Source organism: Strigops habroptila, chromosome 3, assembly GCF_004027225.2.
Source record: "Strigops habroptila isolate Jane chromosome 3, bStrHab1.2.pri, whole genome shotgun sequence".
NCBI lineage: Eukaryota > Metazoa > Chordata > Aves > Psittaciformes > Psittacidae > Strigops > Strigops habroptila.
The window spans coordinates 56,462,276-56,474,338 of NC_044279.2; the positions used below are offsets into that span (position 1 = coordinate 56,462,276).

At 44.1% G+C, this 12,063-nt stretch overlaps 1 protein-coding gene across 9 annotated transcripts in view; it reads right to left on the reverse strand.

Moving 5' to 3' along the window:
* Nucleotides 1–4,598: 4,598 nt before the first annotated feature.
* PRR5 (proline rich 5) overlaps nt 4,599–12,063 on the reverse strand; it is a 91,221-nt gene continuing 83,756 nt past the window's right edge. For all 9 annotated transcript variants that reach the window (XM_030479030.1, XM_030479027.1, XM_030479033.1 and 6 more), the window contains 2 exons: nt 8,441–8,579; nt 4,599–5,954 (listed from right to left, as the gene is read on the reverse strand). In XM_030479030.1, the coding sequence (XP_030334890.1) occupies nt 5,404–5,954; nt 8,441–8,579 (690 nt within the window). In that variant the 3' untranslated portion in view covers nt 4,599–5,403. The remainder of the gene's footprint in view (nt 5,955–8,440; nt 8,580–12,063) is intronic.

A 12,063-nucleotide genomic window follows, 5' to 3' on the forward strand; every position in this document is an offset into this window, starting at 1 on the left:
CATACAGAGGGACCAGAAGCCACCTTGGATGCCTACAGCAGTTATTCCCTGGCAGCTCTTCTCTGTATCACCCTCCTGGTAAGGGTAGGCTGGCAAGTGAGCCACAGCAGCCCAAAAGATAGCAGGTGCTCTGTGGTTTCCTGAAGACTGCTGCCAGTTAAGGCAAACTGCCTTGAGCAGCTGTAATCCAAGTTGGATTTTAGGGGACACGATGGCACCACTGCTTCCTTGGCACTTTCCACCCTGAGCCCAGCTCGAAATGCACCATCTCCTTCCTTTGAACAGGAAGAAGAATCAAGGAACCTGCAAACCACTGAGCACAGCAATCTCCTGCTGTTGCTACCACACCACGGTAAGAGAAAGGGATGTTAGAAAGCTCTTCAAGGCAAAATATATTTATTCCCTTTTTAGAAGCATATTTTCCTTGGTGGAAAGGTGCAAAAAAAGACTCCAGTTGTAAACCAAGCATTTTATACTCCTGGAGAGCATGGTAGCATGGGTTTCTGTGTTATTAAGATGGCTGCGTATGCCATTTGCAGCAGTGCCAGCTCAACTGATATCTGGGTTTCTGCTCCCCATCTCCAAATTTTAGTATTTTGAGAAAAGTTCTGGAATGACAGTCACACCTCTGCAGACCAGAGCTAAAAAATAACACTAAGAGCTTTCTGACATCTTTATTTCCAAGCTGTTCTTACAGCATGTTAGTCTAATAAAGGGGTAATCTATACATCTCTAACCAGAACTTTAGAGAGGTATCAGATATTTTCATATTCTCACATGTCTGTATGGTGGCCCTAGGAGAACACAGCCCATAGTCTTCCATCACCACAGCTTAGTGGTTCAGATGGTATCAACAAGTGCATTTGTTTTAGTCAAAAGCACTACCAAAACCAGCTTGCCAGGAGCTAATTGAATAATGGAAAGTCATTTTCCCCATTTCTTAGGAAAAAAAGCCCTGTATTTGGGCAGCGCTATTTGCAGCCAATTATTCTGTTATCTCCAGTTGTGCTCCAGGGAGCTGTATTACACAGAGCTCAGCAGCTGTTCATTAGGTTAGTCTCCCAGTTCCTTTTGCTTGCATAATGCTCACCCTGCAGTGCCAGATGACAGGAGCTTTAAGTGCTGTCTGTTGCTCTGTGTTATCCCTCGTAGGATTTTGGAACCCGTCCCAACCAGGAAAATTGCAGAGAGCTTTTGATTTTTGGATTAGAATACAAAATGCCACAGTTTATCATAACAAAGAAAGGGTGGAGAGGAATAACTGGCATACAGAGAATGCCCCCTTAGGGACAAAGCTTGAGTACCGCTGGTGCATTGGGACACTTCATGCAGCAGCATTTGAAAGCTGAAACCCATCACGTCATAAATATATTTTGGCAAGAACCTGCACTATTCTTTGATGCACATATTTCCTTTGTAATGACTATGATTTGCCCCTAAGAAGACTGCATCCATGACATGTCTGCATTGGTATTACTAGTAGATGAATCACAATCAGGGTAGTCTTACATCTGTGCAGCGTTTAAAGTCGCTGAATACTGGGCTTTGATTGCCTGCACACTCCTGGCTCAACATCACTCACATGATCTGTCCTCCCAGGGCCAGGTCTGATTACACCTCTCCACACCTTGCACATTCACACACATGAGCTCTTGCAACTACAAACCAGACGTACCTCAAAGCCCAGAGGTAAAGCACAGCTCCACTTGCATCTTCCTACATAAAATGTATTGCCCCCAGTCATGCCACTTCTTGGGGAACAAGTTGATGAGAAACATCATCTCTGAGGACAATGGAGATGGTGTCTTCCACAGGAATCAGCTACACCATCACACCCAGTTTTTCAATTTACAATTGTATCTGCCGACATATTTTAACATAAACCTGAAGGAGAGACAAAATGCCACCCTATCACCATTGCAGTAAAGAACTTAACACTTCAGAGTGTTAGGCTCTTTATAGCAAGCCCACCTAGATTATAATGTTTTCTTTAATTAAAAAAGACCCCTAAAACTGCAGCTGCAACCCCTAAGTTAGAATGCATTTGCTCCTTCTTTAGTCATTATCTCAGTAGTAGAGCTTTAGCATAGCAAACACTTTTGTGAATTCCACATTTGCTAGCAAAGACAAGTTTAGTTCATCTCTAAACCACAACAAGAACAGAGCTCAGCCTGTTCCATTACACCCTTATGAGGTTAACTTACTTTAACTGAAGTCAATTGAGAACCTCTTCACCCCAAAAATATAAATATAAGCCTTTTACTTCAGCTCAGCAGCACTCACAGAACACTTCAACATCAAGTAATGAATCTTAAACTTCCTTAAATACTCATTCAGCCTTATCACAGCTGGTAGTCACAGTTCTGGGTGTGAGGTGAGGCAGGGCTAGTTGGGCTGGGTTTGCTTTGGTTTGGTTTCGCTTTGCTTTGCTTTTCTTTTCTGTTCTGTTCTGCCCTTCTCCAATGTAGTGCTGGGCCTTGGTCTGTATCTATCTTCTGAAGAGTCTACATGCTGCTGCTGAAAGCTTACAGAAGATTTTTCTGCTGCTTGAGCTTTGAGCCTAAAGAGCCCACTTACAGCGGAAGGCTAGATTGGAAGTTCTGGGCTGCAATGCTCCAGGATAGCCGGTTACCCCTGCAGCACTTGTGAGAAGGTGATGTGTCCAAGAACCAGCTTTCACAACAGGCATCAGGCTGCCTGCCCTCGCCAAGAGGAAATGCTGAAGACAAGACTATTTCCTAAACACTGCTCCTCTCTGGGGTTTCCTGAGGTGGCTGTTAGGAATACTCCTCTTATGCAGTCACTGTCTTGAACCCAATTTTTAAATAACCTTCTAAAGCAGCTAGACGAGGATTTTTATTCACTAGCTCCATGCATGCAAGGTGTCAGAGGTTAGTTCACTGCAGCATACCAGAGGATTCAAGGTCTCCTATCACAGGGGAGGGCACTAACCATGCAAAAGCTCAGCTGGGAAGGGTCCTAGCAGTCCTCTTCCCAGTTGAAACTGTGTTTAAATATTCCCCAATAATTGAGTAAGCTTACGACTCTTACCTCATTTTATGTTCTCTAACATAAGAGGCCCTGATCCATTATATTTCTAAAATTTTCTTGGAGGGGGTTGAATCTTCTCCCCTGCATTGTGTCCTTAGAACAAGACTGTGGATACTCTTTCTCCAATCTAAATAATTCAGAAAATAAAAGCATTTGTCAGAAGGAACAAGGGTGGAACCAGAGCGTGCCAGCATAGGGGCTCGTACCACTTCAGGACACTCTTGGAAATCATCAATCCTGTCATATATTGGATTCACTTTCAGTGAGACCTCCTTTCTCTCATGTGGTTTTGGGGCCAAATGTGGCACCAAATCAAATATGCCTTGAGACTGTGGGCTCATCATGCCCTCCAGCTAGGAAAGGGTGGGCAAACAGCCATTGGTAGCACCGAACAGTTGGTAGGAACCCAATAAATGTCAGATGTGAGCAAGCTGCCAACATACTTGGCCCCATCAGAAGTACTCCTGAGTGTGCCCTGGTGCACAACTGCTGGGTGGTACAGGCATCACCATAGCCAGGAAGTGGCCAAATAGGTGACCTGATAACTACACACTTAGAGGGCTAGTTAGGTGCCTACATGCTAACCCATTTCATTTATTTAACCTCAAAGATCCATGCAGGCATCCGAGCTGCTCTTGCTAAGGGCATGTTCTGCTGCACCTGTGTTTCTGCCAGTTGGTGTTAAGTCCCACATCCAGTGGTCTTATCCAAGTGTGTTCCCTGGCTGTTAGGTTTGAGATTGTTGGGGCACGGAAGCAATTATTTACCTCTGTGTAAAAGAAACTATGAAATATGACCTATGTGTCTACCTGTAGGGGAGGCTGTCCAACTGAACATGCCAAACACAAAGAAACAAAGCAGACACCAACCTCCTGCCTCATTTATGGGGCTCCTTCCTCAGCTGGCTTCTGAGGTTCTCAAACCTCTGTGTTATGGGGAGCCTGCACATCTCTCTGGAAGCTGAAATCTGCAGAAGTGAAGTAGGGTGGTTGCAAAAGATTGAGCTGACACTTTCCGAACGATCAAGTAGTGAGGCCAAAGGAAATTATGTATCAGAAGTGGGGCCCTGAGCCTAAAAATGTAATCAAAGCCTGGGGAAGGGTTTGGCGAATGTTGGGGTCAGCAGTGTAAGTGCAGAGCAAAGCTGGAGAGTCCTTGAGTATCTGAACTAAGTGCCAGGCGCTGCCAGACCAAACTGATGATGAGTCTCTGCTGAGAAGCTCAGGTGTTACCAGCTGACTCTTTCCTCCAGAGGAGATGCCTAGGACGGAGCAATCTGAAGTAGCTCCTCTTTCACTGGAAAACCATCTGATCAAAAATCTACCATGCATCAGGATTTCTACTTCACCTTAGTATCATGTACATCAGTCCTCTATAAAACCACTGACACAGCTCTTACAACAGCATGTTACTATGAGGAAGAATCAAAGAGCTGGGAGTGCTCAGGATGGGAAGAGCTCCAAGGTTCACACTCCCCAAGCATCAATACATAATTGACAGTATATGCATTACTGTATTTCATTGAGAATATAAATATATAATGAGAATTTCCACCAAGAGGCCATATTTTTATTTATTTAGGAAACAAGTTGAATCCTGCTGAAATCTCTCCACACAATGAATGTTCCAGGAGTTAACAGTGCACGGATTTCTTCGAAGTGCCACATTCAGAGCAAATTAACATGGTCTTAAAAGCCAGTTTCAAGACACAAGGTATTGGCTGTGAAACAGAACATGAGACACGAGGCATCGCGTGACATCAGGTAGCACATTTCTGTTTATTTGCCTTTCTTCAAGAACTCTAACTCACCATTAGGCAAAGGAGTGCATACAAGATGTACAAGAAAAAGATTAAAATAGTCTTCTTTATCACTGGATTCTGTGGCATGAAGGCCCACAGCCTCTGGGCTTTTTTATTTTTTTAGAAGGATATGTTTTTACTTTGGCTGAGGTGTTACAGTTCAGAGAACAACCTGCTATCTACAGGAAATCTCTTGAGAAAATTAAAAGTGAACACAGCTATTTGCTAGGCTGTTTTACTGAACAAACACTGCCAGCTGTACTAATAGCATTTCACCAGACACTTGTCAGCTTCTGAACCCCTATGCTTATAAAGACAACAGGAAATCCAACTGCAAAGTGACAGGGACAGGGAGAAATGGCTGGAGTTTCTTCCCCCTTGCAGCAGATTCCTGCCTGCTGTAAACTTGTGTCTGTATACTTCAGTACAGATGTGATGACGTACAACAGAGGTTCTGCCCTAGACCTACATAGCTTGCCCATAGTCCAACTCAATGTGTTAGTAACTTTCATATATAATATTAAAACCCAAGGTTTGTTTCCCAATGTCCTTCACATGATGCTCTGTCTGTTCACGTCCGCATTGTATGCTGATGAATTGGAACAGCCTCGGCCAAAATCAATAAAAATGCCTTCAGAATCAGAGTCGATTGACTCCAAAATCTGATCCACTATGTTCTCAGGGCTGGAAGAGGGAACTGGAATCAAGGAAGGGTCCCTGTCCAGCTCAAAAGACCTATGTGGGTCGTCCATCGAGTGGAAGAGTCCTTTCTGTTGCTCAACTGTGCTGAGTTTGCTAGAGCATTGCACTGACCCGGTGCTGGGCCTCTCCTGGTCTCCTGACAGCGAGCTTTTTGTGGTTGTCATGGAGCTCTTGGAACCGTTGTCCATGATGGTGGTGAGGTTGGAGTACCCCTGAAGCTCCAGGCAGGAGGTCATTTCTGAAACAGAGTGCCTTCGGATGCCTGTTCCATTGGCAGCCATGCCCTCGGTTTCATACTCGGCCACTGGCGTCAGCAGTGGATTGTTGTAGCTTTTCGATCGCACCACAGGGTTCTTGGCAAGGATGTCACCTGATTTTGAACGCCTGAAGAACCGCTTCTCTGTGAACAAAGAAAGATCTAGAGTAATATCTACAAAGTCTCCTGTTTTTGTGGTACTAATAATTACAAGTGTTCAAAAGAAAAGTCATATTCCCAAGCTTTTCCCATATGACAGAAACCTTTATAAGAGAATACATTTTACTGGTTTAGTAGCTCAATAGGCTTCCAATTTCCTAGCCTTCTTTAGCATATTGAAGACCCCAAACCTGTCTTTACAAATAATAGCTGATATTTCCTTATATTCATACAACTTCAGCAGCTGGAGTAAATCACTATTGTGGGAGACCTGATATACAATTGCAAATACTTTCTTTAGGCAAGAACAGAAAGTACAATTCTGTTCTTGTTCAGGCTGAAAAGGTCATGACTAATTTCTAGTAGCTGAAATGTTAACTTTTCCACCACCCTAGGAAAATCAGGCGTCTTCAAATCTGAGGCATGAGGATTAATACAGGCATTTTTAATAGCAATTCCGGAAAAACTTAGATTCAAAGCATCATTCTGAGACCACACAAGGAGAAAGCACCAAGAGTGTCTGGAAACCTTAACTGGAGGGAGGTGCCCACAGCAACTTTTTTTGGGAGCAAACCTGCACTCAGTGTGGCAGACTGTATGACTACCGCGGTTAAACAAGTGAGCTCTTTCCCAAGAATGAGCAGCAGGTGGCAGCAAGTCAGCACGGAGATCCTCCACCGGTGGTTTAGGGCTGGAGTGCTTTCCAGCAGCTAGATCAAAATGACCATCATGCAAACTTACTGCAGACTCACTTGTACTAAAGAAAAAAGCGGTGTGAATAATAGGTCTCATTTTTAAAGCTTTCTTCCTGCTATTCGCACTTTGCCATCCCCATGAAAGGAGCATAGCTGGAGAAGGGAACCAAATTACACTCTGGAAGACAACCACAACCACTACATATAAACTGCCTGCTTTAAGTCAGGATGAAAACCGCAATTTCCTTTACAAATGCCAGTCTCCTCTAAAATTATGTATATTTATGTGATTACCCGGACACAAATTCCAATCATATGCTGTACTACTAAAAAAGCCAATTTCTATATTTAAGATTGTATGTTGCGGTTGTGTCTGCCTCAGTAGTGAAATCAACTGAGCCATGGTCACTTTTGGACTTTTTCTTTGTTAAGAGTTTGACCTGGCAAACAGGAAAGGTTCCCTGGGGCTGCCCTGCCAGAGGAACTCTGGCTTTTTGGTCACACTAAGGCTTGACTGTAAGGGAAGGCTGGGTGTGCTGGCCAGACAGGGAAGAAAAGAGGTCAGCAACCTCACCAGTCCCAAGGATGGTATGTCACAGCTTTAAATCATGCTACCAAAATAGTTGGACAGAACTAGATGTGCTAGTTTACAAGCAGCAGACTTAGGCACTCCGCAGTCATGTAATACTACATATATTTTCTAACAATCCATTTCACTGGCATTTTATTCTTTTTGGGTGCATTTTTTCTGTCCTGACATACAAAAGCTGGTATTCAGAAAACGTCAATTGGGGCTCCATTTAAATGCTTGTGGCCTTTTAATGGCAAGCATTGAATACAAAGTAGTAATCCTGAGCCATTTTCCATAAATAATTGGCCTCTATTTACTCACGTAAAACTGATTTGTTTCTTTAACACCTAATGCAATACAACCATTTTTCCATTCAGCTTCAAGGGAAAATCAACTACCTTATTGACCATTTCAGACAACCAAATAGATTAAACTGACTGCACAGAAAACACACAACTGAACTTACTTTCCCCTCTGCTTTCTCTATTCAAGCAGGATATCACAGTATTTACATTAAATTACTCAGGGACTATCATGTTTCCTTTTTGATTTACGCTGGTAGCATCCCCCTCGCATTTTCAACAGACTGAATTACTACATGGGATATTCAAAAAAACCTGCATCTTGGCCAAATCTTGCCTTCACTGAATTCTTCAGAGCTCAAAGAATGACGGAAAATAAGCTGGAAGGGACTCAAGAGGGTCCATCACTCAGTTTCTGCCACCAGGCAGGACCACATTTACCCACCTTGCTCCTTACAGATGCCTACGTATGTGACATGTATACAGCGCCTCTAGCAGTGAAGATTTAACAGTCTCCAGATGGGTTTTATGTGACATTAGAGATTTTTCCTTCCATGTAATCTGAATTTCCCCTGCTATGTGTGGTCCGCTTTATTTTTCTTATCTCCAGTGGGATGAAGAACAGCTTATTACTTTCTGCTTTGGAGAAAGCTTTTACATGTTTGAAGGCTTATCCATTAGTCTTCTCTAAGACAAATTCCTACTCTCTTTCCTGTTTTAAACAGCCTTGTATGATCATTGTGCACTAATGAACAAGTACTACTCAGCACTCTAGAAATGGCTTCTTGCTTAACCCTAAGTTATTACTGGCAGTCTCCACTTGTGTGGGCCCCAGCCCTGTGTGGACCAAGGTTTTGGTGAAGCCTTCTGTGATGTGTCAAATCAATCCTCTGTTATTCTTACCCAAGATACAGGAAGAGTGTGTGAAGGGTCCATCACTGGAATACAGACCATATGTGCCCAAGTAAGGAGAAACGACTTTCTGGATTAGGGATTCCAGTTTCAAATAATCTTCAGTCACACCTTTGGACTCGTGAACCCCCTGGAAGAGAGAAAATACCCAGATGAGCACTGTCCCCTCCAACCACCATGCATTGCTCATCGGGGCAAACGGAACAGCAGCAGGTATTTTTGCTGAGTTGTATAGCAAAGGTGCACCGTGATGTGATAACGGTTTGTTACTACAGCTGATTCCTCTTACTGTAAAGCCAAGAGATGTGAGTCAAAACAAAGAGACTCACCACGCAGGCACTACACAAATGCTCAGAAAGAGGCAGTAGCTACTTCCAGGACATTTAAATCCAGAAAGGTAGATCCTGCTTAGTGCAAAGGCACTCAGGGACGACGGAGGATGTCGTCTGTGAAGATGAATTAAAAACATCCCTGGACCTTTTGTTACTGCACTCTTAAAACGACTTCCTGAACAAACCACCGCCGAGAGCTGCACCAGCGGTTGGTACCACAGGGTGTCACTGCCATCTAAGCAATACCAACACGGTTAAACTGAGACAACTGGAAATATTTCTTCCAGGATAGTTTCAACAAGAAATATTTACAGTGAAGAGGTTTCTCTCTCTTTCATTACACCCTCCCTGGCACTTGCCATCATCCAGGCAAAAGTCACATTGTAATTACCATGGTAAGATTCACTCATAGGCAACATCTTTTGTCTTTAGGTGTTAGGTCTTCACTTCCCACAAATGGGCTTATAAGGCTGCAGAGGTGACAGGAAAACCCTGTGGAGCTGCAGTCTCCCTTCCACTTACAGCTGCAGTGTGCATGCTCCTGCACTGTCAGAGCACAGCCCTGTATAATTGTGTAGGCTTCTTCTTGCAACCCGAAGTAAATTCACATTTTCGTGTGTTGCTATGTAGGCATATGTTTGACATATCTTCTTGCAGAATTAAAATCCTAAATGTCATACTCAGCAAGAAGTTCACTTGAATTTAGCAGAATTCCAGCTTTCATAATATGTCCCTGAATTACCGTAAAAAGAAACAAGCTGGGACGAAAGCCTCCACAGAGCAATATGCAGATCAGATGAGTAAAATTGCAACACTTCCTTCAGCATGTGAAAGGATCCTGGTGTTCAGGATGTATTTACTGTTCAGTATGATTCACCAACCAGTGTCTGCGGGTGACTATCAGCCTGCAATGTGTTTGTGAATGGCTTACTTCACCTCTTGGCTGCTGCACTGCCTGAATGCCGCCTGGCGTTACTTGATGAAAGTTTATGAATGGAAAATAAATAACAGCCAGCAGTGAATGGATGGAGTTTGGATTCCAGTTCAGTGGGTTTTAAATAATGAGTAACAATCCTTGGAGATGTGCTATGTCCTGTAAAACTTTGGGAGAATCACAAACACAAATATGAACACAAGGGCATATGCAGTGAATCTAAAAGCTTGCAGACACCGAAGTAACAGCACAATGAGCCCATAGCTATTCAGCCAATTTAAACCAGACAGAAATAACATGGGAATAATTCAGAACCCTTAGCAAAGATGCATGTATTATTTCCAAGTCACTGTTGGCCTATATCAGAGAAAATGTTTTAAGGAACAGGAGGAAGGTCTCAATTTTTATCGTGTTGAGAATTGTTCCTGGTTTTTCCCTCATGTCTTGCTGGGATTTAGCCAAGATCTTTTCAGCCCTCAGAAGGGCAACATTCCTGCTACCTCACTACATATTCACGATTGCATCAAGCTCATAACCCATTGGCAAAGGCCAGTGTGTTAGGCCATCTGCTCCAGGCTCCCATACTAATTACCTCAGGAACTAGTCTCCTAAATGTGATATATAATAGTGGTGGCAAAAGCCAGTGATATTTAGCATTGCTCATGCCTACCCTTTGTGGTAAGATTTTATTTACTTTTCTGCCATTAAAGTATTTTTGATACTTGTGAAATAGGATAACTAAATATCAGCTGTGCAGAATGAAGCCCAGTAAGTCACCAGTACCACAAAATGAGTTTTACCACTAGCAGAACTGTGACACTGTATGAGTGATAAAAGTGTCCTTGCCCAGCCACAAGGCTGATTTCCCATCAGCCTTACATGCCTGAAAAGTTCTTTTGGTTTCCCTCTTGCCTGTGACTTATCTCTTCTGCTACACGATCTTGTTTCTCTGACGAATGCTTCAAAAGCCCAAGCTGTTTTCTGCATTGAGTGATGCTCTGGCAGGAATACATGGAGGCTTTCAGCAGCTCTGTTGGGTTGGGGTACACTCCTGGAGTGAGCTTAGAGGATGGAAACTTGACCCCTACGGTCCAGCTGCTGAAACACTCCCATCACAGGGCAGATCTGCCTCGCCCCCACAACTGCTGCCCTGCAGTTGCTGTGTCTGGGGAGCCCATCAGCTCAGTGCTCCTGAGAAACATCCTCTTCTCCCAAAATCCCAACTCCATAACCACTTGCATCAGCTTTTGCTTCAGCCTTGCCCCCAACCTTCAATCCTGGTCTGCCAAGAGCAGAGCTAATCCCTACCCCACTTTTCACTTCAGCCTCTTTCAGTTCCCACCTTCGAAATGAAGAAGCTACAAAACACCACCTTTGCAGTGTAAAACTCCAAGTATTAACACAGCCTGCCATTAGTCTTATTCCTCAGCTCTGCATTCATCCATGGGATGCTTTTCAAAACATACTGAAAAGTCATAAAACATCTGGTGTCTGCTGGAGCCATGGTGACTTCTCTTCTGCCTCTGCACCTTGGCACAGATGTGCCGTATCCACCTGCGACATCCTTCCTGTGTTGGCCATTGTTCTAGACCTTCCTGCAGGAGCCCAATGGGGCAGTTCCCTTAAACCATTTTCTCAGTGTGGAGCTCCTGTGAGAGCAGGAATGTAACAGGCTACAGACTATGTCCTGAACTTGTAAAAGTGTTTTTCCTGCATTCCTTTCTGCTGTGTTATTCAATGACAAACATCCTCCAGGCCTCTATTTAACCAAATACAAACACATGCCAATATTCAGTAAGGGCTATCTCAGCTTTCCAAACCTAAACTTTCCACATGACCTGAATGACACCATCACTTCTTTATGAATTACCCCAGTGGAAGTGGCCCAGAGGGGTGTCTGCAGGCTCAGAGCAAGCTGGGGCCACCTCTGCCTGGCTGCAGCCCCTGCCCAGGAGCAGAGTAGCACCACGCTGCCATCACCGCGTGCCACTCATGAAGCCAAATGTCCCCTGAGTCAGAGCCAGCTGGTCCTTGCTGCACCTGTGTTGACATGACACATCTGGGAAGTGTCCTGACCCCAGGGTCTGTGCTGTAGGCTGTCAAAGATTGGGTCACGGTGTGTAAGGCAGCCCCTGCTCCTCTTGATGAGGTCTTAAGATCATGGCCCAGGAAGAAGGTAGCTGCAGGTTCACACATCAGCTCACAACAGGTTAGCTGAGATATACCAAAGGTAGTAACAGGGTCAGGGGTGCCCCACAACCCTATCGCGAATGTGGGGCTTTACAATTCTTTCAATGTCACTTCTTCAGTGAACCCCAGGTGTGGCTGGGCTGCCCTTGGTGCAGCCA